Source organism: Malus domestica, chromosome 06, assembly GCF_042453785.1.
Source record: "Malus domestica chromosome 06, GDT2T_hap1".
Classification (NCBI taxonomy): Eukaryota; Viridiplantae; Streptophyta; class Magnoliopsida; order Rosales; family Rosaceae; genus Malus; species Malus domestica.
Genome location: NC_091666.1, coordinates 32,339,554 through 32,366,526, shown reverse-complemented (window position 1 = coordinate 32,366,526; position 26,973 = coordinate 32,339,554). Strand labels below are relative to the sequence as shown.

General features: G+C 41.7%; 3 protein-coding genes across 8 annotated transcripts; 2 read left to right on the top strand and 1 right to left on the bottom strand.

Moving 5' to 3' along the window:
- The first annotated feature begins 1,818 nt into the window (after window positions 1–1,818).
- On the top strand, window positions 1,819–12,889 carry LOC103409767 (phosphoserine phosphatase, chloroplastic-like). The gene is made up of 8 exons (XM_029104042.2): window positions 1,819–1,981; window positions 2,087–2,324; window positions 2,675–2,807; window positions 2,888–2,995; window positions 11,695–11,788; window positions 11,931–12,080; window positions 12,155–12,208; window positions 12,484–12,889. Exons 2-8 carry the CDS (start codon window positions 2,093–2,095, stop codon window positions 12,607–12,609), a joined length of 897 nt encoding a protein of 298 aa, XP_028959875.1. The 5' UTR covers window positions 1,819–1,981; window positions 2,087–2,092; the 3' UTR covers window positions 12,610–12,889.
- A 641-nt stretch (window positions 12,890–13,530) lies between these two features.
- Window positions 13,531–17,052, top strand: LOC103437883 (DNAJ protein JJJ1 homolog). Of its 3 annotated transcripts, none has more exons than XR_003774169.2 (4): window positions 13,531–15,378; window positions 15,663–15,721; window positions 15,859–16,076; window positions 16,819–17,052. XR_003774169.2 is itself a non-coding variant. In XM_008376403.4 (3 exons), the coding sequence occupies exons 1-3, from the start codon at window positions 13,678–13,680 to the stop codon at window positions 15,914–15,916; spliced, it is 1,818 nt and encodes a 605-aa protein (XP_008374625.2). In that variant the 5' UTR covers window positions 13,531–13,677; the 3' UTR covers window positions 15,917–16,275. The 3 variants fall into 3 exon arrangements, 1 of the variants encoding a protein (XP_008374625.2); XR_003774168.2 differs by having other exon boundaries at window positions 16,813–17,052; XM_008376403.4 differs by lacking the exon at window positions 16,819–17,052 and having other exon boundaries at window positions 15,859–16,275.
- A 490-nt stretch (window positions 17,053–17,542) lies between these two features.
- Window positions 17,543–26,840, bottom strand: LOC103437881 (histone deacetylase 5-like). Of its 4 annotated transcripts, XM_008376397.4 has the most exons (15): window positions 26,443–26,738; window positions 25,823–26,024; window positions 25,394–25,540; window positions 25,105–25,217; window positions 24,581–24,792; window positions 24,372–24,436; window positions 24,121–24,291; window positions 23,883–23,969; window positions 21,940–22,170; window positions 19,105–19,240; window positions 18,905–19,026; window positions 18,495–18,688; window positions 18,210–18,342; window positions 18,063–18,127; window positions 17,543–17,912 (listed from the first exon to the last, which is right to left on the bottom strand). In XM_008376397.4, the coding sequence occupies exons 1-15, from the start codon at window positions 26,628–26,630 to the stop codon at window positions 17,744–17,746; spliced, it is 2,235 nt and encodes a 744-aa protein (XP_008374619.2). In that variant the 5' UTR covers window positions 26,631–26,738; the 3' UTR covers window positions 17,543–17,743. The 4 variants fall into 4 exon arrangements, with proteins under 4 accessions (XP_008374619.2, XP_008374622.2, XP_008374621.2 ...); XM_008376400.4 differs by lacking the exon at window positions 21,940–22,170 and having other exon boundaries at window positions 26,443–26,840; XM_008376399.4 differs by lacking the exons at window positions 17,543–17,912; window positions 18,063–18,127; window positions 18,210–18,342; ... (1 more) ...; window positions 18,905–19,026; window positions 19,105–19,240 and adding exons at window positions 20,824–21,590; window positions 21,660–21,863 and having other exon boundaries at window positions 26,443–26,740.
- Window positions 26,841–26,973: the final 133 nt, after the last annotated feature.

Below are 26,973 nucleotides of genomic sequence, written 5' to 3'. Positions count from 1 at the left end.
TGTTCTTACCGTAAGAACATGTGTTAATTTTTAGCTCTACTAATGAATGTGTTCTTACTGGTAAACATGTTCATATATGACTAGTGTTCTGTTTTGTACTAATTTCTAACAAAATAATTTTAGGCCCCGGGGTCTACTCTTTCCAAGATCATTTTTTTTTAATTATTCCAAAATAGTAGGCAAAGTGTTAGAAAAATGCATGTCATAACAAGCCTCACGAGTTATCGCCAAAATGCAGGGCAGAATATGTCTTGACAAGCCATGAAGTGGCTTGACACGCTAACCCTCTCATCGTGGCAAGCTATAACAAGCCTCGCAAATTGTCAACAAAATGCATGGCATGTCATGACATGCATTATGCCGACAATTTACAATACTTGTCATGTTGGGGCCGATGGCTTCGCAATCATGATCGGATCCAATCTCTTATGAAAATGTATGATCGTCCAGTTGATCAGACTTCTCTATTCAATGTGCATGTTTTTTCTCACCAAATTCATATGAAAATGACTTTATTCACCATGCAAGAAAGGGATTAGGAGAACAATTGGTTATATCGAGTCATGTTTGCCTAGCAGCTTCCTTCTACTCCATTAATTTGGGCTAGTGCCTTGCATGCCTTATATGGGTTATATTATGTGGAGAAAAGACAGGGTGTGCTGGTTACATGGGCTTTTTATTTATTTATTTTCAGAATTAGACAAACGATTAGCAAAAATTACTTGATCAGTCAACTATATGAAATTGATAGAAATCTACTTTGCTGCACTACCTGAGATCATGTATTCGACTCCCCATTTCTCATAGTAAAACAAGGTGATAGAAATTAAAAATTATAAAATAAAAAAAATCCTTTGTTGTCATGCATTTCCCCTAGAGATATATAATTATTGGAAATGATTTTCTCCGGATCTCTTCCATCCAGATCCTTTGGATGGAAGGCATCAATTGCAACCTTGCCTCGAACATGACCGCGAAGCCATCAATCCCGACGATGATGTTGTCTCCTCCGACATCCGTGCCCCTCTCAACCCTCTTGCCATCAACACCATCACCGCGGATCTCGATGCAGAGGATCCCATGCCGATGTTGCCATCTCAGCTTCTCATTCCCATGGTATTAAGGTCGTCTAATCGTTTTCCAGACCTTTTGATTTTCGATTGAACGGACATGATTAGAGGTCCAGAGGTTCCATATGAAAAGGACATGAGAGGATCATGTTCCCATATGTATTACCATATATGCTTTCATACAAAACAAAATAAACACAATTAGTCTGACTATTTTGGACAGTAGATCAGATCAAGATCATGCTCATATAACTCATGCCAGATTAGGATGTGAAAAAAAAAAAAACTTAATTGTAGTTTGTTCATTCAAAATATCTATTTTTTTTTTACAGACTCAAGGAACTGTTATTAGCACTCTAAAATTCTCATTCTACACTTCTCACAAATGTATTTTTCTTTCTAATTATAAAAAGTTTGGAGTGCAAAATAAGATTTTTAGAGTGCTAATAACAATTCCCAAAACTTATTTTAACTTTTCATTCATATAACCAAGTGATTTTTCATGAAACACTTTGTCTTCTAATAAAAATTTCGATGTGTGTCTAATGAAAGTACCTCTAACAAAAACACTAGCGAGCAAAAGTATTTTCTATAGAGCAGACTCAAACGAGCCATTTTTCGATAAGAATCAGAATCACAAGTAAAGTGGGATTGGGTTGACCCATTAAAAACTGGGTCTAGTTGGGCTGACCCATCTTGTGGACCTAAGTTGGGTTGGGTCTTGACCCACCATCATTGGGCTAAACTCGCAACACCCCATTCCCAAAAACATAGAAACAACGCCACCACCACCACCAACAAAAAAACCAACAACATGACAGAGATTCCCACCAACCATTGAAAAGGTGGGAAGGAGGGAGCTCCAGAAAAATCAACAGCAAAAGAGGGATCTCAGAAACAAAGCAAGAACGGTAATTTCCAATTACCCTTTCTGTTCTTCACCATTTATGTTTTCAAGTTTTGGTTCTTAAAGGATATTTCTTTATGATTATTGTTTGATGATTTGTTGGGAGCAGATTTCCATGGAGGGATTGGTGGCTGCATCGTCGCGAGTCGCTCCAGTTCGTATTCATTTGAGGCAGAAGCATCTTTCTTTTGTTTCTGCATCTTCAGTGCAATTTACAAGACGTTTGTATCGAAACAGAGGACAAGTTGGAATGAGACAACATCCCAAATTACGGAACTCGATTGCTGCTTCAGCTCAACCATTAGAAGCCACATTGAGCCCTTCTGGCAACAGGCTACCATCCAAAGGTAATGTGATTGATTGAATCTGGGAACTTGGATTTGCATCCGGTATATAATTTGTTTGAGTAAAAAATGCGTATCTAATATGGTAAGTTTGATTTGTGGGAGTGGAAAACTTGTCTTAGAAACGTTACGTTTAGTTGGTAGAAAGCGTGACCGTATTTCTTGTGGGATCGTCGAATCGATACACTGAAAATAAGTATGCAGTTGATGTTCAGACACTGGAGAATAATTGAGTATGAACTTATCGATTGACAGTTGAGGTTTAAGAAAATAAAGAGCTAAGTAAAGTTCAAGTCTTGAGAATTTCAGAGCCATGTGGCCTTGGGTGATGGTTGTTGTTTTAATGTCTATAGAGGTTCTTGATGTATGGAGAAATGCTGATGCGGTGTGCTTCGATGTGGATAGCACGGTATGCCTGGATGAGGGCATTGATGAACTTGCAGAACATTGTGGAGCCGGAAAGGCTGTTGCAGAATGGACTGCTAGGTTAGAGTTGTTATTGGAATTCCTTTCATTTGTTCCATACTCTAGGATTTTCGGCTGACCGCAGTTCTCATCCTTGACAGGGCAATGGGTGGTTCAGTACCTTTTGAGGAGGCTTTGGCTGCTAGACTATCTTTGTTCAAACCTTCCCTATCTCAAGTTCAAGATTTTCTCGAAAAGAACCCCGCAAAGTATGATGACTCTAAATTGTCTTGACTGCATGCCGGCTTCATTTTATGTCTTTAGTTTATGTTGCCTTACTGTTTGCTTAATTTCGGCATGCCTTTTAGTCTTGTTAAACTTATTGTGCTTTTTATAGACTGAAAACACAAGTTAGGACTAGTTTAGGATGAAAATATTTCGATTATTAACAAAAGATGGGTGCGAGATATTCACATGATATCATATAAAGAATAGGGCTGTAATCCTGGATTATTTTCTTTTGTATCTGATGCGAGCTGCTGCTTTACAGCAAACAAACACATTATTTGGTTAAGTAGATTTGATTATGTGCTATTAAAGTTTGTCCTCATAGTATGTGCCTGCATTACAAGAAACTAAGTGGGTTGGTAGTAAGGCAAAGGATCTAGAAAACTCAGGGTTTAAACTTTGGTATTCGGGCACAAATAGAACGAGAAACGGTGTTGGCATCATCGTGGACAAGACCTTGGTACAAGATGTTGTAGATGTCAAGAGGGTAGGAGATAGAATCATGGCAATCAAGATTGTAATAGGACAAGAACTTATCAATGTGATTAGTGCGTACGCACCTCAAGTAGGGTTGGATACGAGTTCGAAGGAGAAATTTTGGGAAGATCTTGGAGACTTGGTGCAAGGAATTGCTCAGACGGAGAAGTTATTTATAGGAGGAGATTTAAATGGACACGTGGGCAGGGAGACAGGCAACTATGGAGGTTTTCATGGTGGCCATGGTTTTGGGGAGAGAAACGAGGATGGGGAAGCTATCTTGGATTTTGCAATGGCATATGATCTCTTCTTAGCCAACACCTTCTTTAAGAAGAGAGAAGAACATGTGATCACCTACAAGAGTGGGTCGTCAAAAACACAAATAGATTTTCTTCTAATGAGGAAAGGGGATCGTATAACTTGTAAGGATTGCAAAGTTATACCAGGAGAGAGCGTGGCTAATCAATATCGCTTGTTGGTGATGGATGTACATATCAAAAGAGTAAGACAAAAGAACAAGACTTGGAAGTGCCCAAGGACTAGATGGTGGAATCTAAAAGAAGAAAAACAAGCCATTTTCAAAGAGAAGGTAATCACCCAATGTGTGTGGGATAGAGAGGGGGAAGCTAGCCAAATGTGGGATTCCATGGCTAGTTGTATCCGAAAAGTAGCAAAAGAGGTATTAGGAGAGTCCAAGGGCTTTGCCCCACACCAAAAGGAATCTTGGTGGTGGAATGAGGAGGTACAAACGAAGGTGAAGGCTAAGAAGGAATGTTGTAAAGCCTTATACAAGGAGAGGACCGATGAAAATGGTGAAAGGTATAGAAAAGCGAAGCAAGAGGCGAAGAAAGCTGTCAGAGAAGCTAAGTTAGCGGCTTACGACGATATGTATAAACGACTAGATACCAAAGAAGGAGAGTTGGATATCTATAAACTATCTAGAGCAAGGGAAAAGAAGACAAGGGACCTAAACCAAGTGAGGTGCATCAAGGATGAGGATGGAAAGGTTCTTGCTACAGAGAACGCGGTTAAAGACAGATGGAGAGGTTATTTTCATAATCTTTTCAATGAAGGACATGAAATGAGTGCTTCTTTAGGGGAGTTGAGTAACTCAGAAGACTGTAGAAACTACTCTTTTTATCGTCGAATCCGGAAGGAAGAAGTGGTTGTAGCTTTGAAGAAGATGAAGCATAAAAAAGCAATAGGCCCAGACGATATACCAATCGAAGTGTGGAAACTTTTGGGAGAGACAGGTATAACATGGCTCACTGACCTTTTCAATAGGATTTTGAAAACGAAGAAGATGCCAAATGAGTGGCGAACGAGCACTTTGGTGCCTATCTACAAGAATAAGGGCGACGTACAAAATTGCATGAACTATAGGGGTATTAAGCTAATGAGTCATACAATAAAGCTCTGGGAGAGAGTCATTGAGCATAGATTGAGGCAAGAGACACGGGTTTCGGACAACCAATTCGGGTTCATGCCAGGGCGCTCAACCATGGAGGCAATCTATCTCTTACGAAGATTGATGGAAAGATATAGAGATGGGAAAAAGGATTTACACATGGTCTTTATAGATTTGGAAAAAGCGTATGATAGGGTCCCAAGAGACATTCTTTGGAGGATTTTAGAGAAGAAAGGAGTACGAGTAGCATATATCCAAGCTATACAGGATATGTATGAAGGAGCAAAGACTGCCGTAAGAACTCATGAAGGACAAACCGAAAGCTTTCCCATAACTGTAGGATTACATCAAGGCTCATCCTTAAGTCCTTACCTTTTTGCGTTGGTAATGGATGAGTTAACAGGACATATTCAAGATGATATTCCTTGGTGTATGCTTTTCGCAGACGATATAGTGTTGATAGATGAAACTCAGGAAGGGGTAAATGCAAAGCTTAACCTTTGGAGAGAAGTGTTGGAATCTAAAGGTCTTCGCCTAAGCCGATCAAAGACAGAATATATGGAGTGCAAGTTCAGTGCAAATGGAGGCCAAAACGAGTTAGGGGTGAGGATCGGAGATCAAGAAATACCAAAGAGCGACCGTTTTCGTTACCTAGGATCTATCTTGCAAAAGAACGGAGAATTAGATGGAGATCTCAACCATAGAATACAAGCTGGATGGATGAAGTGGAAGAGTGCATCCGGCGTGTTGTGTGACCGCCGTATGCCACTGAAGCTTAAGGGAAAATTTTATAGGACGGCAATAAGGCCGGCGATGCTGTATGGCACAGAATGTTGGGCGGTGAAACATCAACACGTACACAAAATGGGTGTAGCGGAGATGAGGATGCTTCGTTGGATGTGTGGGCACACGAGAAAGGATAAGATTAGGAATGAGGATATCCGGGGTAAAGTAGGAGTAGCCGAAATTGAAGGAAAGATGAGAGAAAATCGGTTACGGTGGTTTGGACATGTGCAAAGAAGGCCTACTGACGCTCCGATTAGAAGATGCGACTATGGGACAGAGGTTCAGGGCCGAAGGGGTAGAGGAAGACCTAGGAAAACTTTGGAAGAGACTCTAAGAAAAGACTTAGAGTACTTGGATCTAACGAAGGACATGACACAGGATCGAGCACAATGGCGTTCTAAGATTCATATAGCCGATCCCACTTAGTGACTTGGATTTTCCAAGTCTCCAACCGAGAAGTTTTCCTCACTCGGGAAATTAAGGGAACACTACCCCAACCTACATGCTCCACTCAGAAAGCTTCAACATACAAGCTTCAACAAAAGAAAATTCAAAGAACTTAGCGAAGAAGGCTTTGGTGTATTTAACACAATACGTTGAAATGAAGGAAAGCTTATTTATTGATATCCCCGATAAGCTACAAATATGTACATATACATGAGTCAAAATAAACACACAAGAGGGAGCCTTCACAAAGGTTGCTTAGGAGAAGTCTCAGCAGTCGGTAGAGCCCCAGAAAGAGAAGGCACCGGAGGGGGATCATTTGGAGCCTCAGTACTGGACAGAACCCTGGAAGGAGGAGGCATCAGAGGTTGATCATTTGGAGCTTCATTACGCGGTACAGCCCCAGAAGACGAAGGCAATAAATGCCTTTGGAACAAACCCACAAATCTCTGATGATCAAGTAAAACCTGACCATCAGTTTCCTTCATCTGGTCAAGCTTCCTCTTCATGTTTGTAGCATAGTCATGTGCGAGCCGGTGCAACTGTTTATTCTCATGCTTGAGCCCTCTAATCTCCTGTTTGAGACTCATCACTTCAGCCGCCAATGATTCAACTTGGCGGGTTCGAGCAAATAGGCGTTGGGCCATATTAGACACAGAACCTGCACACTGAACACTGAGAGCCAGCGAATCCTTAACAGCTAACTCATCAGACCGTTTGGAAAGTAGTCTGTTATCTTTGGGAGTGAGAAGGTTCCTGGCCACCACCGCAGCGGTCATATCATTCTTCATCACGGAATCCCCAACGGTAAGAGGACCAGTAGGGGAGACGAAGGATGGGCGCCATATGTTGTCTGGAGAAGGCGGGGCTGCCTCTTCAACAAGGTTCAAGTCAAAACGACGGTCGGAGGGGCCAGACATTTTCAAAGGTGTTGAAGAGAGAAGAGGTCGGACAAATCAAGATCTTAGAAGTGCAAGAATGAAGCTTCTACTGGTGGAGATTCAAGTGTGCTTTAGAACTTAATGCCAGCCCCTATAAAAATCTGCACTCGACGGAGCTTCAGAAATCGAAGAGGCGCCTGCTCAGAAATCGGAGAGGCGCCTGCTCAGAAATCGAAGAGGCGTTTGCTTTCTCAAAAGCTGAGCTGTTTAGAGATCACGAGGGTTGATCTCAGAAATCGAAGAGGCTTTTGCTTTCTCAATAGTTGGGCTGCTCAAAGACCACGAAGGCCGATCTCAGAAATCGAAGAGGCGCTCGCTTTCTCAAAAGCTGGGCTCCCCAGAGACCACGAGGGCCGATCTCAGAAATCGAAGAGGCACCTACTTTTCCAGCCTTGTCAGCACCTGTCACACGCACACTCAGCTTTGCGGAAATTATGGGCATTCTGTCGAAGACTTCTGGGGAAGTAGAAAACACATGAATCTTACTGTTCAATCACTCACTTCCCACACGCAACAATAGCTCATGGGTACCACAGATAACTTTGCCAAAGTTCTCTGCCAAAGTTGAGCACGTGAAGCTTGCAGCTCCCACTACATCGCTCTGACCAAGAAGGGTAAAAGAATAGCAAAGAAACAGCACTAACAAAGTTTAGACCCATAAATTTTGAAGGTCTAGCTACCATATTATTACCCACAAGGGTAAAGGAACAGTACCACTGCTGGATAATTGGAAAGTCCCTGTGTGTCAACCTCTGTGCTTCGTGGCAAGGTAGACTAGCAAACATGCCCAATCTTTACTCACATTCGAGAAAACACTCCCAATAAGATTGCTTGCTCCAAAATCGAAGAGGCACCGTCCTCCGAATCTCGAGAGCCAGACTCCCAACATGACTACTTTATTAAAAATCGAAGAGAGGGTAAAGGAACAGTACCATTGCTGGATAATTGGAAAGTCCCTGTGTGTCAACCTCTGTGCTTCGTGGCAAGGTAGACTAGCAAACATGCCCAACCTTTACTCACATTCGAGAAAACACTCCCAATAAGATTGCTTGCTCCAAAATCGAAGAGGCACCGCCTTCCGAATCTTGAGAGCCAGACTCCCAACATGATTACTTTCTCAAAAATCGAAGAGACACTGCTCCCCGAATCTTCGAGAGCCAGACCCCTAGCATGATTGCTTTCTCAAAAATCGATGAGGCATCGTTCTCCGAATCAATCGAAGAGGCGCTCGCTTTCTCAAAAGCTGGGCTGCCCAGAGACCACGAGGGCCGATCTCAGAAATCGAAGAGGCACCTACTTTTCTAGCCTTGTCAGCACCTGTCACACGCACACTCAGCTTTGCAGAAATTATGGGCATTCTGTCGAAGATTTCTGGTGAAGTAGAAAGCACATGAATCTTACTGTTCAATTACCCACTTTCCACACGCAACAATAGCTCATGGGTACCACATATAACTTTGCCAAAGTTCTCTGCCAAAGTTGAGCACGTGAAGCTTGCAGCTCCCACTACATCGCTCTGACCAAGAAAGGTAAAAGAATAGCAAAGAAACAGCACTAACAAAGTTTAGACACATAAATTTTGAAGGTCTAGCTACCATATTATTACCCACAAGGGTAAAAGAACAGTACCACTGCTGGATAATTGGAAAGTCCCTGTGTGTCAACCTCTGTGCTTCGTGGCAAGGTAGACTAGCAAACATGCCCAACCTTTACTCACATTCGAGAAAACACTCCCAACAAGATTGCTTGCTCCAAAATCGAAGAGGCACCGTCCTCCGAATCTCGAGAGCCAGACTCTCAACATGACTACTTTCTCAAAATCGAAGAGAGGGTAAAGGAACAGTACCATTGCTGGATAATTGGAAAGTCCCTGTGTGTCAACCTTTGTGCTTCGTGGCAAGGTAGACTAGCAAACATGCCCAACCTTTACTCAAATTCGAGACAACACTCCCAACAAGATTGCTTGCTCCAAAATCGAAGAGGCACCGCCCTCCGAATCTCGAGAGCCAGACTCCCAACATGATTACTTCCTCAAAAATCGAAGAGACACTGCTCTCCGAATCTCGAGAGCCAGACCCCAGCATGATTGCTTTCTCAAAAATCGAAGAGGCATCGTTCTCCGAATCTCGAGAGCCAGATACCACAGACCACTTTTTCAAAGTGCTCTGACAGAGTTAAAACATGTGAAGCTGGCAGCTCCCACTACCGTGCTATGACCAAGCAGGGTAAAGGAATAGCATTACTACTTGTTGTTAGGGAGACGCCTATATATGTCGACCTCCATCCCCAACGGACAGGCAGACCTGCAAAAATGCTCAACCCTCCATCATATCTGAGAGGGCACTCCCAACGAAGCCTTTCGAAATATTCAGCTTTCTTTCCCCCCGATAATACCTCTGCAAACAAGCTATACTAGAGCAAGAATATCTCATATCATCAGGGTTAAAAGCAAGAGTATCCCATATCATGCTTTTTCCCTGTCTTTTCCTTTGGCCTTGTTTTTACCTGCAAGACAAGGAGAAAGAGAGCAATCAGTCAGCACTTGGAATCAAGCTTCCAGCCAGGAACTGACTGCCTGGAACCCCTTACCTGATTACTTACCTGGCATTGCTCTCGAGTACTCATCTTCAACATCTTATGTTTCCAGGGAAGATTCCGCATCTGCTTGAGGAACAGATAGGGCAAGTGCGAAGGATACAAGGAAGCATGTGGAGACAAGCGTAACAGCACACGTGCCGATACATCCATTACTCTGTCAAAAGCAAAAGTATCCCATATCAGCAGGGTGGAACGTACTCTAGATTTGATGGACTTGTTTTGACCCTCAAATTCTTCAGTCGGCCTTATACTCTGGAGGAAACCAGAAAACCCTCCAGCTCAGTTCAAGAATAAGCCTGTGGAAAGTTATTTCTTCAAAAGCAAAAGTATCTCATATCATCTCTTCTCATTTTTCTTCTCTTTATCCTTCATGCTGTTGCAAGATGGGGAGAAGGTGAACAATCAGTCGGAGCTCTGATTGCTTACCTTGTCTGTCACCTCTTTCAGCAGACCCCCTAGCTCGGCGACTTGGGGAACTCCTACTACATGGTTTGTATCGCGCTCGACCAAGCCTGAAACTACAAGTAAGCTTCAAGTGAAATTGATACATTACCTTGTGCATCTCCACCAGTTAAAGATACCACCCCTGGATGGAGGAAAAGTACTTCCACAGAAGATGCCACATCTACCTATGAGACAGATAAGGCAAGTCAAGACGACACCACACTCCGATACTTAGAAGTTTCGTGATTACGAGATCATTCTCCCACAATATTTCCTAATGTCATTTGTACTAAATCATTCACTTGTACTCACTAAAGGAGAGCTTGAACCTATGTACTTGTGTAAACCCTTCACAATTAATGAGAACTCTTCTATTCCGTGGACGTAGCCAATCTGGGTGAACCACGTACATCTTGTGTTTGCTTTCCTATCTCTATCCATTTATATACTTATCCACACTAATGACCGGAGCAATCTAGCGAAGATCACAAAAAGCGACCGTTTTCGCTACCTAGGATCTATCTTGCAAGAGAACGGAGAATTAGATGGAAATCTCAACCATAGAATACGAGCTGGATGGATGAAGTGTAAGAGCGCATCCGGCGTGTTGTGTGACCGTCGTAGGCCACTGAAGCTCAAGGGAAAATTTTATAGGACGGCAATAAGGCCAGCGATGTTGTATGGCACAGAATGTTGGGCGGTGAAGCATCAACACGTACACAAAATGGGTGTAGCGGAGATGAGGATGCTTCGTGGGATGTGTGGGCACACGAAAAAGGATAAGATTGGGAATGAGGATATCCGAGGTAAAGTAGGAGTAGCCGAAATTGTAGGAAAGATGAGAGAAAATCGGCTCCGGTGATTTGGACATGTGCAAAGAAGGCCGATTGACGCTCCGGTTCGAAGATGTGACTACGGGACAGAGGTTCAGGGCCGAAGGGGTAGAGGAAGACCTAGGAAAACTTTGGAAGAGACTCTAAGAAAAGACTTAGAGTACTTGGATCTAACGGATGACATGACACAAAACCGAATGCAATGGCGTTCTAGGATTCATATAGCCGACCCCACTTAGTGGGAAAAGGCTTTGTTGTTGTTGTTGTATAACATTGTCAGCTTGGGACAATGTCGACTGCCATGTCTGTCATATCTAAACATGAAAAGTTTTTACTTGAAATTCTGTCGCACTGTTTGAAGATTTCTTGTGCACAGAACGAATTCAGGTTTCTGAAAATGGACATAAAAAGGGGGGAATTAGAGGGAGTGACAGAGGGTGGGAGGGGGAGGGAGAGAGATGTACGTTGTAACTGTCCTCGACCTGGAATTCTGAAGTTGAGTAAAAGTTTTGGTGTACTTCTTTCAAGCCAAGCTGTTGAGTATAATGGCCAAATCCTAAACAGTCCTACTGACAACAAAGATTGCTTCTGGATTGTTAAGCCAAATAATGACTTTCTAATAGTTACTTCTAAGGATATTGGTAAAAGCGTAGAAAGGAAGTGATTTAGGGTCTGCTTATTATTTGTACTTTTCGCAATTTGATGACCAAAAATTTTCTGAATCTAGTCATGGTGTTAATTCTATGTAGGCTTTCTCCTGGCATAGTTGAGTTAGTCAAGAAGCTGAAGGCTAAAGGCACCGATGTTTACCTGGTCTCTGGAGGCTTCCGTCAAATGATCAAAGTATGCTGTTGAATAACTTAACGAGTGTCTTTGTTATATTGCTACTTTGCTTTATCTCTTTTATCATGGCAGTATATAGCCTGTAGCAGCTATATACTGTTTGGAACTGACAATGTTTAATACTAAGTAATTTCTTCTGAAGCCTGTAGCGGCTATTCTTGATATACCAACTGAAAACGTGTTTGCTAATCAACTACTGTTTGGAACTTCCGGAGAGTTTCTGGGGTTTGACAAAAATGAGCCCACTTCAAGGAGTGGTGGAAAAGCCACTGCTGTCCAACAAATAAGGAAGGTTGGTTTTACCGGTTTGCTCAATGTTTTCGTTGTCAAGTATGTTGCCAAAGCTGATTAAGACTGGTTTTCCAGGCTCACAATTACAAGGAATTAGTCATGATTGGGGATGGTGCGACTGATCTCGAGGTAATTATTCACTCAAACGTCCAAACTTTAATCCTGAAGCAGATTGTGTTTTTGTTTTCCGCCCCTCGCATACTATTAAATGTAACAGCTAAAACACAATCATGCTCAATGAGCCTTGAAATATAAGAATTCTTTACCAGTCTGATATTCTCGGGCATAAGAAAGGAAGGATTGGGATTATTTCATGTACGATCTGTCACTTAAAGCGAACTCTTTCAGGCTGGTTAAGCTTACACATGAAACTCTCATCTAATATCATTTGTCCCTGCATCCAGGCACGCCAGCCCGGAGGTGCTGACTTGTTCATTTGCTATGCTGGCGTTCAACTACGCGAGGCTGTTGCAGCAAAGGCTGATTGGCTTGTTTTCAATTTGCAAGACTTGATACGTTCCTTGGATTAATTCAGCCCGAGATTATACTTTATTTTGTAGTATTGTTTCTTCGTTACGCTGCCTGCGCTGCTGCATCAGTATAGTAACTGTAACATTCTTCTAATTTGTACCGCGTGATATGCTTTCCGGCGTGTAAAACTCGTCGGAAGATGAATAAGGAAGTGTGTATTTGGGTGTTTGGTAGGAAGCTGTGTGCGAGTGAAAGGATTGTAGTGTGAATTGGAAAATACTACACAAAAGATGCCAAGGTTAAAGTTTATATAAGTTATTGGAGTATTTATACATTGAATTCCTGTAGAATAAATACATCTTATATATAGGGAGAACAAGTTACGAAACCCATCCAAGCAAGATGATTTCTGAAATTGAAAATCGACTATAATCCTTGAATATGAGAGCCGCAAGTCAATATCGTCATTCCTTAGAATTCAATCAAAACTTTTGTTTTGACACTTGCTACTCCATGCGATTCTTACATGGAGGAGTAGTGTCGTCTTATCGATCCTCTCCTTCAATTTTGTTTTTTGAGATTTCTTATTCTTGCTCAAGCACTCCTTGGACTCAAGTTCGAATCTTCTCATTTTCGTAGTTTAAATGAATTTAGTGTAATTATCTTATCGTTTGTCAAAGAAAAAAGATCATGAAATATTTCATGCTAGAAATTTAGACTAGGTCACTAATCAACCAATCATAATAATTCTGTATTGGTTCACCCCAAAGAAATCGAAGAGAGTGCCAACTTCAAATCTCTCACTTACAAATATAAATATATACACCACATGATATGAAAGTCATGTTGACGTCCCATGCCCACAAAATAAGATATTTAAGTTTTTAACTACGCATGTTTATTTCACTAAATATATAATGCAAATTAAATGCACTCGTGTCATATAAATTGTCGATTTTTTTTGGGGTTTGAGCCTTTGAGTTTGTTGTACGTTTCATCCAATCTTAATCTCAGCGGGACTTCGTACATTATCCGTGTCCTTGCATACAAAGACATAAGTACCCTTGTTATAACTCAAGACGGGGAGCTGTCAAAATTCCACGATTTGGGCAAACATCTCAAAAAACATGGCGGCGTCGGAGAGGCGGTGCCACTACGAGGTTTTAGGTCTCCCCCGCGACTCCTCCGCCGACGAGATCCGGTCGGCTTACAGGAAGCTCGCTCTCCAGCGCCACCCGGACAAGCTAGTCCAGTCCGGCTTGTCCCAGTCCGAAGCCACGGCCCAGTTCCAGGAGCTGGCCCATGCCTACGAGGTCCTCTCCGACCCCAAAGAGCGAGCTTGGTACGACTCTCACCGCTCCCAAATCCTCTTCTCCGACCGCGGATCGGCCGCCTCGGCCTCCGGCTCCGGCATCCCTAATCTCTTCCCCTTCTTCTCCACCACCGTATTCTCCGGCTACTCCGACTCCGGCCGCGGATTTTATAAGGTATATTCCGATGTCTTCGACAAAATCTACGCCAACGAGCTCAATTTTGCTAGGAAATTAGGGTTAGGGTTGGACACCGTGCGTGAAGCTCCAGCGATGGGGAATTTAGAGAGTCCGTACGCGCAGGTCACCGCGTTTTACAACTACTGGGCAGGTTTTTGTACGGTGATGGATTTTTGCTGGGAGGACATGTATGACGTGTTGGCCGGTCCGAACCGGAAGTCGAGGAGGCTGATGGAGGAGGAAAACAAGAAGGTGAGGAAGAAGGCGAAGAGAGAGTTCAACGAGACGGTGCGGGGGTTGTCGGATTTTGTGAAGAAGAGGGATAAGAGGGTGATGGATATGATGCTGAAGAAGGAGGAGGAGAGGGTGAGGAAGAGCGAGGAGGAGAGAGAGAGGAAGAAGAAGTTGGAGAAGGAGAAATTGGAGAGGGCTATGGCGTATGAGGAGCCGGCGTGGGCGAAAGTGGAGGAGGAGGAGGAAGGAGGCAATGGGGTTGAGGAATTGGAGGAGGACGAGGAGGAGGAGAGGAGGAGGAAGGAATTGTATTGTGTGGTGTGTGGGAAGAAGTTTAAGAGTGAGAAGCAGTGGAAGAATCACGAGCAGTCGAAGAAGCATCGCGATAAAATTGCAGAGTTTCAGGAGTCAGTTGGGGATGAAGAGCTTGAAGTTGATGATGAAGACGTTTTGGAGGGAGAGGGTGAAGAAAGGGGTGAGCTTGGCGATGTTGATGAATTAGGTCAGGAGATTAGAGAGGGGTTGAAGATTGGGGAGGAGGAAGATGGGGTAGGAGGGAGTGATCAGGAGGATGAGTTGCGCAAATTTGGTGGTGAAAATGGGAGCGAAAAGGTTGACGAGGCAGTTGGGTTGGATGGTGAGGAAGATGAAGATGAAATGGATGTTCTCGAAGCAATGGTGACCGGGCGAAAGAGTAAGAAAAAGGTATCCTTTAGGGTTGAACCTGAGGATATCTTGGTTAACGATATTCGTGTGGAGAATGATGACGATGATGCTGAGTTCATGGAATATAATAACCGGAAGAGTGCAAGAAGGAAAGGAGGAGCCAGGAAAGAGAGGAGTAAGAAGAATGGTGGTGAAGCTAATAATGTTGATAAAAGTGAAAACAACGGTGGTCAGAATGAGGAGAGTAATGAACAAGATAATTCAACTATGAAGGAATCCACATCTCATTCTGTTGTGGAAAAGGAGAGTATTGATAAAGGGGATGAACTGTCAGCACGAAAGAAGAAGAGCTCAAGCAAAGCGGTCGATAAGAAAGAGAAAGTGAAGAAAGAGGCAAACGACAAATCAAAGAACTCATCTAAAGGGAAGAAAGCTAAGGTAAAGTTCTTGCTTTCTGAATTCGCTTTTCTGCTTCACCAAATACCATAATGTGTATAATCTACTCGCTTGTTGGGTTTGTAACCTTGAAACTCAGATTGAATGCTTATATCCTAACTGCATGTATTGTATGTTCAAAATGCATTATCGGAAGTTTTTTGTTAGTTGTTACATCCGGGTGCTTTATTTAACTACGGTTAGGTCTCATTGGATATTTAACTTTTCCACATAATATGTTTTGGTACTTATTATTAATGAGATCTAACAGTTGTTAAATCAAGCAGGGAGCATCGAAGAATACTGGCAATGTATGTGATACATGTGGAGAGGAGTTCGAATCAAGGTAATTATGTTTCTTCTGATGCAATGTTGCTTCCACTTCTGGTGATCGGCCTTGACATCTGGTTGGCAGTTATGTACTGCTGCTATACATGATATTAGATATTGATTAGTTGTATTTGGATGGTTTTATGATGACAGAAACAAGTTACATATGCATTTGGGTGACACTGGACATTCGAAGCTGAAGTATCGATGAGGGAACAGTTGATGAATATTAACTGGGTGTGATTAAATTGTCAACCATAGAAAGAGCATTGTGACATTGGTCGGCAGCAATACATTCATTTTGATAAGTTACAGAAATAGTCAAAGATCTCTGCAGGAAGCATTCCATTCTTTTGGGTAATCAGATACAGGTACAACCACCCTCTTTTATCATAAAGGGTATGTATCTGAAGCTGTCACCTTGTTTGGTTCATAGCTTTTATGAATTCAACTGTGTGTGCTCTCAAAAGGAATGAAATTGCTTAACATTTATTTTCTTGTCAAATTGCAACTTGTATGTTCAGACAATGGCATTTTTTGTTTTCAAATAAAAGCGGTTTATCTTGCAAACATGTTGTGGTTGGGAGGTTCGAAAATTTTATTGGACTCTCTTTGGGATGTTGTTTAAGCATTTAAGTTGATGATTTCATATGGCACAAAGTGTGCACTCTGCATTGGGTATAACATAAGGTAGAATTAAACGTAGATGTAGAACGTTTAGAAACTAAACTGTTTAGAAACGTAGATGTAGAACGTTTAGAAATAAACGTAGATGATCAAAAAGGAGAAGTATTTTGTGCAAGATAATTTGGTGGCAGCCTCCACTTTGTGATGAAGAACTACAACAATAGTAATCTTTTTGCTATCGTAGAAGAGAGAGTGAGCTTTGATATTCATCTCGTTATAAAGCATGTAACTTTAGTAACGTCTTTGTAAAGCTTGTGTCGACTGTTATTTCAAATTGTACCGAAAATGTGAGAAGGAAAATTTATCTAGTGGATGTGGTATTTTCCATAAATTTGTCTACCGTTCTGTTTCTCATGCAATGAATGTCTGACTCGATAGCAAACAGCTTTTCGGATTTCCATCTAATATCGGGAACTTTAGGTACAGCGGCTGGCTGGATGCAGTGCTGAAAGGTGCACAGAGAATGTTCAGCCCGTATGTTTATGGAAGTGAAATTTATTGGAGAAAACGGATGACGTCTACAAGGGGTGGCTTATACGAAAACTCTTTCCCAGTTCAAGTGTGTTGTGAGCTTGATATCATGTAATTTGATAGTGTTATGGATATTTTGATGTAGTATGGATACGTATACAGAGTGGAGAAGGATTTAGTGATGTGATAGTTGAAGCCGTTGTACTAATTTTTGCACGGGAGCAGGCTCAAGGTTTCCGATTTTTAGCGGCGGTCTTTTAGTCGCAGCAAACTTAAAAGCGGCGATATGAAAATCGTCAATAAAAATATTTTTAGCAACAGGTTTAAATATTTAGCGACGAAACTTTACGTCACTAAAACCTTTACCCTTGTTAGGAAATAATTTGGTCGCTAAAAGTTAATGAACCGCTGCTATATCTCGAAAACCGTCGCAAAAAACATGCTCCTGTCATTTCTTCGAAAAAACGCTGTTCTTAATGTTTTCAGGCAGACATTTAGTTTGCCACCCCTGAAATACTACTGGCCAACTTCTTCACACCCTGAAATAAACTGTATTGCACCTTCGGTCCCAAACCCTGCAAAATTAACAAATCAAAAGCGAAAAGTGATCATATTTTGTGCGTTATATCTTTTGAAGTTGAGTTCTTGAATAATAAATACTTGTGAACAATAGTAACAATTGATAATCTGCTTAGAGGCAGAGAGACTAATATGATCCATTTCAACTTTTTAGGGTGCTAACTACAGTATCAATATTAACGTCTAGAACATCTCAACTACGTTACACGTTTGGCCTTATGAAGGCCATAAATCTCCGTTTCCGGCATAAGGAATTATACAAATGAGCTAGATTTACAAATGCTGAGAGGATGAAAAGTTGTCATCCCAATGGTTTAACAGAAGCTTCTTGTAAGTAAGCCATAGCCGCCTCCTGTGAGAGTTGTTTTCCTTCCACCAAGCCCCTCGCTATTGTGTTGACGTAATTTTTGGCCGGAGCACACAACGGAAACTCTCCGGATTTGTAGCCATCCATTTCTGATTTTGTACACCTGCATATTATTAAATGAAAGATGACCAAAGGGATTGAGTTCTCACTACCTGTAAAGATTTCACAAGTAAATCGACAAGATAACACTAATGACAAAAAAGAAAACAGAAAAATGGGAGAGACGATGAAAACTGAAATCTTTGACACATACGTCATTGTTAGTATCGGAATATCATGCTCCTTGCCCAAGTAGACAACATTACTGTACCAACACTCCTGAAACAAAATTGAGCACATCCATAGCGTAAGTGTAGCAGTTAATCATTCTAAAACGAGGAGGCATATCAACTTCAGCTACCTTTAGGTGAACCTGTAGAGAATGAGGCTCCTCACGAGTGACCGAGTCTAAACCAGTCAAGTCAAACAAAGGAGAGTTCACAGGAAAACTCACAACGTTTTCCTGGACCAATACATCGTTAAACTGCTCAAGCCTGCGAGAGGAAACCAAGTTTAAAATACAACTACGCCGGAATCAGGCAATTGGAGAATCAATCTTTTTAAGTGTCATGTTTGAAAGAAAATGATTTGTACAAAAAGCAGCAGTTAAAACAATAGGACAGATTTGAGTGACAAGAAAACATACGTAATTCTATACAGGCACATATAAGCCTTATCCCGGATGTTGCTTTCGGGATTAAGGAAAGCGACCCCTCCAGGACCCCATGTATGTGTAGATTCACGACCAAAGAACAAGCGACGAGGGAAAGTCTTCCACACAATCTCCTTTGGGGGAGTTTTGTCCGCACAACCAGGAAATGGCGTTTTCATACCTTCCATCTGAAAATCATCTTGTGGATGTCAACATTTGTATATGGTGGGAAGAAGAGAAGAGACAAGGGAAAACAAGGGCAGTATCACAGTATTGATTATCTAATATCCATGATACTATAAGCTTATAACCAAACCGCTGTCAGCGAAATACTGAAGCTCATAATATGTATGTTTCATATTCAACAATGATATTAAACAAAAGTTTTTGGGATTGCATATTACCTGTCCACCTTTAATATAGCAGAGAAATCTTTCCAAACACAGATTTGATCCGAAAGAGGCATACCAAATATCGACCTTTGAAAGCTCTGACCTCCAGGTGCAAGAATTACTTGCCACATGATCTGGATTAAGTTAACAGCTCATAATATGAACTAAAACAAATAGTGAAATCAATTCCTAAATCTCAGTTATCAATTTACCTTGAATACTTCCGTCAACTTTCAACTTCGAGAAGGGCTCTATAACATCTTGAAGAACATCCTCAAGATGTTTAGATATGATTTTTGGATCTTCGTTGTCCTCCGCTTCAGAATCAGAGCTTGAGGTCACAATATACTAGAATTGCAGAACAAGTATCTCAGAAATGTTTGTGGGGAAGAAAAGAAATAGAAGCCAAGTACTGAGAGATATTCGAGTGTTCAAATAGAATTATTAACTACCCAACCAGAAGCAATATACAACTGTTTGGGCCCAAAATATTGTTTTGGGCCGAGCTTAGAGTCAAGCTTTGGTCCAGTTACATTCATCTAGAATCTTATCATGGGCCGTCCAATCAAGGTAGGCCGAATCCTATTACGAAGAGGTTTGGTTTGGATAAGGGTGAGTTAGTCGAATCCTAGTGCAACAAAGAGTCCTTAAGGCTCAGGATGCTGAGAATTAGGGGATGAATCTGGTTTGTTAAAGAGCTTGGTTCAAAGTCCTATAGGAATTAGGAATGGCCATAACCCGATCAGATTGGGTTGAGGAGTTATAATCCTAGTCCATTTCTAGTTCGGCCATGAAGGGATTCGCTGCTATAAATAGAGAAGGGAGTGCATCATTCAAGCCCCTTCAAATCATCCCAGTGGCAACCACAACCGCAAGACGGTCTGTTGCAATTGTGAAGACGGTCTGTTGCAATTGTGCCTCGGCCCGGAAAAGGCCGCCCAAGCTATTACAGAGGTACACAAAGGGATATGCGGGGCTCCTCAATCCGAAAGTAAAACACGGTGGTTGCTCCGCCAACACGGCTATTTTAGGCCGAGTATGTTGAAAGATTGCATTGAATACACGCGAGGTTGTGTACAATGTCAAATCCATGGGCCCATACAGAGGGTCCCGGCCGAATTACTTCACTCAGTCACCAAACCATGGCCGTTCAGAGGATGGGCCATGGATGTAATCGGCAAAATTACGTTGTCTTCCAGATCAGCAAAGCATGCATGGATACTCGTAGCAACGGACTATTTCACCAAGTGGGTCTAACCAAAGTCATACGCCAAGTTAACTTCTAAAGAAGTCTGTATTTTGTAGAAGAAAACATCGTGACAAGATTTGGCGTACCAAAAACAATTATAACGAACAACACAATTTTTACAGCCAACAAGTTTAAAGAATACGTGGCGAGTTTGAAAATTGGGCTCAATCAGTCCACACCGTATTACCCACAAGCAAGTGGACAGGTCGAAGCAAGTAATAAAGTTTTATCGGTATCCTTGAGAAAATGATAAAAGAAAAGCCTGGTATGTAGCATTTGAAGTTAAATGAGGCATTATGGACATATCGAACTTCACTCTGATCAACAAAAGGGACGACCCCATATGCGTTGACTTAAGGACATGACGCGATGCTCAAGCTAAGCATAAACTCGTTACGAGTTATCGAACAAAACAGTTTGTTCAGTGCCGAGTACAGTCAGGCCATGAGGCAAGAGTTGGAGGACTTGGAGGCTCGACTCGATGCCTATAACTTACTAATGACACAGAAAAAAAATTGCCGAACGAGCTTATAATCTACGAGTTAGGCAAAAGACGTTCTGTGAAGGTGAATTAGTATGGCAAACCGTGTTGCCAGTAGGGATTAAAGACCCTAAATTTGGGAAATGGTCGCAAAATTGGGACGGACCATTCGTCGTCCACAAAGTTCTCGGCAAGAGGGCATACCACCTTAAGGATCGAACTGGTTTAGTTCATACATTACCAATCAATGCGAAATTCTTAAAAAAGTATTATCTGATCACTTGGGAATCTAAGGGCGTACAAGCAAAATTACAAAGAGTCAATCAGCCTACAACTAAAGATAAAGTCCTAAAGGGTCAAAGGAAGAAAAGCTTCAAGAGCGGCTTTCAGTTCTAGCCACCTTGCTTCGCCCATCGTAACCTCGGCCTGTCTTGTTCTTTTGTCAAGTTGTAGTTGATGTATCCGCTTTGCGCAAGCCACGTACTCTACCAACCAAGGTTTATTCGACTCAAAATCCTTTTCAAGCTCAGAAGCAACGGCCGACCTTTGATGTTGAAGTTTAGTGATTTGACGTTGAAGTTCAATGATTTGACGATTGCAGCCTTGAGGTCATCCTCTGCCTTTATGGCCTCGAGCTCTGGTTGGATAGCTTCATGAGTGACCATTGCAGCCTTGAGGTCATCCTCTGCCTGAAGAGCCCTCTCGAAGGTAGTGAAATATTGTCGGGTTTGTTCTAGGACAGTAGACAAGTGAACGACACTCTCGTTGCTCAGAAAGTCGTCGGTTGCAAGGTCGTTAAGACATTCTCCTACATAATCGAGTCCTTTGCGTTGGAGGATTTGCGAGGCCGAAAGACACAGAAGCTCCTGCAGCTTTGCAAGGGCACTAGACTTAGCCACAGTTGCAGAAGGCCTAACCGTCTTATAAGTGTTGGAGAGGAAGGCGTCGAGCTCGACCTCCCATGAAGGCTGCATAGAGAAGAACTGTTAGAAAAATGAGAATTCAAAAGGATGGCAGAGAAGGAAGTTGTTTTAGACCTGCCGAAAAAAGACTTCGACCATGTGTGCTAGTTCATTACTCGAACCCAGAGAGCTTAATGGCCTAGCCCAATGTTTAAGGAAACTTTTAAATTCATGCAGCCGATGAAGGTTATCTACATTTAATGGCCACTGGGGTGACCAGGAAATATAAATAACGCCCTTCGGCGCATAGAATTTTCGATGAAATGAGCGATTGGGCACCTGGCATGTAATGTTTTCTTGGTTTAGAGTTCTTAAGGTTAGAAATTATTAATAAAAGAAAATGATTGAGCCTTACAAAAGTCGAAGTGACCTCCTGAGGAGGAATGAGATTTTGGTTCTGAGGATGAACCAGCATTTCTGCTGTCGCTTCTGGCTCGACTGGAGGCGTCGCTTCATGTCCCGAACCTACTTCGGCCGCAGGAGGGTTGACATGGCCAGCCGCCTCAACCGCTGACTGGGGACTGGTAGTTGGCAGTTTGGTCAATCGAGGGCACCTCACCAACGAGGGTACTTCACTCTCGTTCTCCTGGTCATAAAAAAGGATTGTTCGTTAGTCAGGAGATCCAATTAAAATAAAAGGAGAACATTATTAAAGAAAATGGTTGTAACTCTTCTTCCAGGACAATCACTGGAGTCTTTTTTAGATTTAAAGAAGGGTTTCTCTCGGCTGTGGTGGCCGCCTTCTCCAAAGCAGCGGCTACTAGGCCGACATCAGGATTAACGACAGACCCCGAAGTTGCTAGACCCTCGATCGATGGGCAACGACTGGTTCAACAACGGCTTGCGTGGTGGGTCGAACCTTAATCGCTTGATCCATCGGAGGGTTTTGCGGTATTTCCATCGAGGCCTGGACGATAGGAGAATGGAGAGGGATACTAGGAGTGGTTGTTCCCGTGGTCTGACTTGAAATGACGTGAATTTCCTGCTCTCCCTTCTTTGCCTTTTTCTTGATGTGCTTTTGGGGCCACGCAACGTTGCCGGTTGCCTTTTTCTTGATGCGCTTTTGGGGCCGAACAACGTTGCCAGTTGTCTCGACTACCCAACCAGAAGCAATATACAACTGTTTGAGCCAAAAATATTGTTTTGGGCCGAGCCTAGAGTAAAGCTTCGGTCCAGTTACATTCATCTAGAATCTTGTCATGGGTCGTCCAATCAAGTTCGGCCGAATCCTATTACGAAGAGGTTTGGTTTGGATAAAGGTGAGTAAATCGAATCCTAGTGCAACAAGGAGTCTTAAGGCTAAGGATGCTGAGAATTAAGGGATGAACTGGTTTGTTAAAGAGCTTGGTTCAAAGTCCTATAAGAATTAGGAATAGCCGAAACCTGATCAAATTGGGTTGTGGAGTTCTAATCCTAGTCCATTTCTAGTTCGACCATGAGAGGATTCGCTGCTACAAATAGAAAAAGGAGTGCATCATTCAAGCCCTTCAAATCAACACACAAATTGCATTGCGCAAAGCTTCTCAACAACCCTGAGAATTTTTCCTTTTCCCCATTCTTCCCACTAACACATCTTCAGTTTGGATAGACAACACTGTGAAGGCAACTAGCGACATCTTCAGTTTGGATAGATAGCACTGGAGCAGTAGAATCAACCGACCGAGGAGCACCTTCAGTTTGGATAGACAACACTACTTCGAGGCCGACTGGTTATTTATTCAAGTCCCGATCGAGAAGGATTTTCAAATCCTTGTTGGTAGAGGTCATCTCATTAGCCTTCTTGGCAAAGTAAGGTATTACTAGGTTACTAGGCACGGCACATTGAAAGACGAGTTTCATTTTATGATTGGATATTCACAAGTACATTTTAGAGTTCGGCATTCTGACGGCCGAACCACATTTACCATCAAGACATTTATTTCATTCGAGTATTTGTGTCCGTATAGTCTGGTGCTAGTTCGGCGTGCTTATACTCTTACGAAAATAATCACCATGACCAAACCCGGTGCCGACGATTTGTGAACTTCGTAGAACTAGCAGCCTTGTCTTTAGGCTCTAGAACCTGAAGGCCGAGACATGTTCCTTCCTCGGCTTGCAAGATCAAGAAGTCAGTAGAGTGCCCAACGCCGCATCAGCATATTTTACTTCCCGACCAAGCTAGGCCGACTAGTTGGCACGCTCCACATACAACCGAATGGCGTAGTTAACTTATTAATTACTTGGCCTGCGCGCCATGTAGGCTTGGTAGTTTTTAGGATCAACAACAACACAGTACTAATGAGATAAAAGGAAACATACCGAAGCTGGAGGAGTTTTTTGATTGGTTAGCGTCTCTGGTAATTTATCTGCAAGTGATGGCCAGAAAGCACTTAGTTTCCGGCGAACCTGGAAAAAAAAATACATATGCATTAAAGAAACAAAGAATCGACTCACAGTAAATAAAATCAAGTAGAATTGAGTACAAGGAGAAATGGATAACCCAACAGAAAGTACAGGAAAAACATTAAAACAAAAAAGGTTCAAAATGTTAATATACCGCTTGTATCACACGCCATGTAGACTCAAATGGGTATGCCTCCGAAGACCCATGAATAGGATTGTCGTCCAGCAGAACTTCAACACAAGAAAGAGTTGAACTTGCAATAGACTCGAGATTGTATCCTCCTTCTAAAGCCAACACGATTTTTCCGTTGGCAAAACTCATCAACTGAAAAACAATAAAACTATGTCAAACATCATACAATAATCAAGGCCTCATTAATGAGAAAAGAGAAACTGTAAAACGACCTTTTTCAACATAACTGCGTATCCATATGGCGTGACACGACAACCCCCTAGAGGATCACCAGCAGCTGTTTCAACAAATTCGAAAATTAACAATTATGATACTTGAATAGATACCAAAGATAAGTACTACGACAACCAAAACTTTCCACACAATAAAATGAAAACTCATTCTGCAACCTGCATTAAACAGAGAAAGTTTGCCCACCAACCTGCATCAAATCCTGCAGAGACTATAATTAAGTCGGGATTAAACTCCTTGGCAACAGGAACCAAAATATGGTCCCAAACTGCAAAATAGTCTGCGTCCCCACACCGGCCATTTTCCCAGGGGACATTAATGTTGTATCCTGCTCCAGGTCCTTCTCCAATCATCGTATAGAAGCCATCACCATTAGCTGGATAAAAACTTCCAAACTCATGCCTGAAAAAAGCACAACACCATCCTGTCATCAGAATTAGGAACTTTGATCTTATGCAAGACAAGTCAACCAAACAAGTTACATACTACAAGCTCCAATGTGATAACTTTTTGATACAATGATAGAAGTTAGAAATTTTAAAATTACAGAATCCTTGAAAAGTGTAAATAAAAAACCTTATAGGAAACTTAAATTCAAGAAAAGAACAAAGCACTACATGATGGAATCTAACTTCAACTTTGTTATGTTAAACATAGGCTTAGAAGATCAAGGAAAAGGAAAAGAACAAGTATCAATTCAAAATTCTGGCATACCTATGAACCGAGAAGAATAAAACACGAGGATCCTTCCAGAACATCTTTTGAGTACCATTACCATGATGCACATCCCAATCAACGATTAAAATTTTGTTGATACCCAGTTCTGGCTGTCAATTAGAACATGTGAATATGATGCCCTTAGGTGACAACCTTATTAATAAATGCAAAAAACAAAGTTGAATTTTCAAAACAATTATTCCACGTTTTATAAATAAAATAAAAGGAAACTGCAAGGCTCAAAAGTTAAGTTCTAATTTCTGAATAACTACAAGGCAGGTCATACTTTTTCATTTAAAAGGACACTTGCTGCAATAGCTACATTGTTGTACAGACAAAATCCCATAGCTTCGTCTTGTTCCGCATGATGTCCTGGAGGCCTAATGATAGCCATGGCAGAATCCAGTTCGCCTTTGGCAACTCTTTCCGCCACCTATTTAAGGAAACATCCATAGTTAGGTTATACAAATTTGAAATGTAACACATAAGTTATTTGCAGGAGACACACTTAGACTGAAACTGTATGAAACATGTGAAAGTAGCTTCATTTGTAACTGATTTTGAAATTGCAATAAAATTGCAAATCATGGGTTGAATTCAGAAGGAGACAGGATCATGAAATTAACAGAAATTGACAGTTTCACATATTTTCGTTGTGTAACAAAAATCTACTCAGCACTTCAAACAAGCACAAGTTCAGGCCCACAAGAATTACCTCTATGGCAGAGCCCGCAGCAAGGTAGGCAGCTTCGGATGATCCTTCATTGAGATATATGGAATTGAATTTCGATGCAATCCGGTTTCTCCGTGAATTAAACTGTTTGGAGCTTATATTCCTAATCAGATCAACATGTTTTTTGGTGTGAACTGACAAGATATGCTTGTCTTCTGCTTCTTTTGCTTCCAAAACAACACACCTGAAAAAAATACAGATTTCGAAATATCACCACCTAGCAAATATCTTTCATACACAAGACAATTTATTTATGCTCAAATCCCATTTTATATTATAGCCCTGTTATTGTAAAGACGAAAACTTTAACCTGGAAAAAACTTTGAGAATCAGTTTCCCTTAAATTCCAAGACAACGTATGATTGCATTTGAGCACCATACACAAGAAATTAAGTTGATTCTATGGAATTCACAGCAGTAAATGCAGCAGCTTATAAAAATTACTGGGCTTTCATAAGCTAAATGAATACTAGTATTACACAGACATGTAAAGTTTTCTCCTCTCTTTGATTTTCCCTCGCTTTTCTTGTTATTTTCTCAGCAGCCAAACACTCATGTGTGTGTATACACACACAAACATATATATGTACAAATGTGTGTACCTCTGGGGAATGGCAGCTGATTGGAGCTTGTTCCAGATTGCCTTAATTCGATTGGGGTTTTCCGGATGAGGATCGCCGTCGGGTGTGGAGTGCTTACACATCCTCTCGTCGTACAACAATCCTACCCTCCTCGTCCTCTTCTGCTGCTGACTTTTGTTCTCACAGTCAATATCTTCAGCAACCTCCATCCTCTCTCTCCTCTCTGTGAGACCACGAAAGCAGGAAGGGGAAGAGTGAGGCAGCCAATCCGCTGTCTAGAAAACGTCAAAAATAAATTGCTTTGTTTTGCGTATCCCGATTTTTAACTACGAATAACATCAAGTATTATAACACAATTAATTAAAAAAAATTTGTCAAATTTTTAATTAATTATATTATAACAATTATCGTACCGGAACATATTTTCAGTATACAAAAAAATGGGGAAGGATCCTTGCCGGATCCATTTTTTTAAATTTTAGAAATTCCGTGATTGTGATTGTTTATCGTACATCATACGATGAACAATTATAATCACAAAATCCCTATAGT

Coding starts and splice junctions, on each gene's coding strand:
- LOC103409767 (XM_029104042.2), top strand. CDS start 2,093: ATGGAGGGATTGGTGGCTGCATCGTCGCGAGTCGCTCCAGTTCGTATT. Junction 2,808..2,887: donor GTTGCAGAATGGACTGCTAG/GTTAGAGTTGTT, acceptor CATCCTTGACAG/GGCAATGGGTGGTTCAGTAC. Junction 12,081..12,154: donor CTGTCCAACAAATAAGGAAG/GTTGGTTTTACC, acceptor CTGGTTTTCCAG/GCTCACAATTACAAGGAATT.
- LOC103437883 (XM_008376403.4), top strand. CDS start 13,678: ATGGCGGCGTCGGAGAGGCGGTGCCACTACGAGGTTTTAGGTCTCCCC. Junction 15,379..15,662: donor CTAAAGGGAAGAAAGCTAAG/GTAAAGTTCTTG, acceptor TAAATCAAGCAG/GGAGCATCGAAGAATACTGG. Junction 15,722..15,858: donor GGAGAGGAGTTCGAATCAAG/GTAATTATGTTT, acceptor TTATGATGACAG/AAACAAGTTACATATGCATT.
- LOC103437881 (XM_008376397.4), bottom strand. CDS start 26,630: ATGGAGGTTGCTGAAGATATTGACTGTGAGAACAAAAGTCAGCAGCAG. Junction 24,793..25,104: donor TTATTCTTCTCGGTTCATAG/GTATGCCAGAAT, acceptor TGCTTTTTTCAG/GCATGAGTTTGGAAGTTTTT. Junction 17,913..18,062: donor ATTCCGATACTAACAATGAC/GTATGTGTCAAA, acceptor AATAATATGCAG/GTGTACAAAATCAGAAATGG.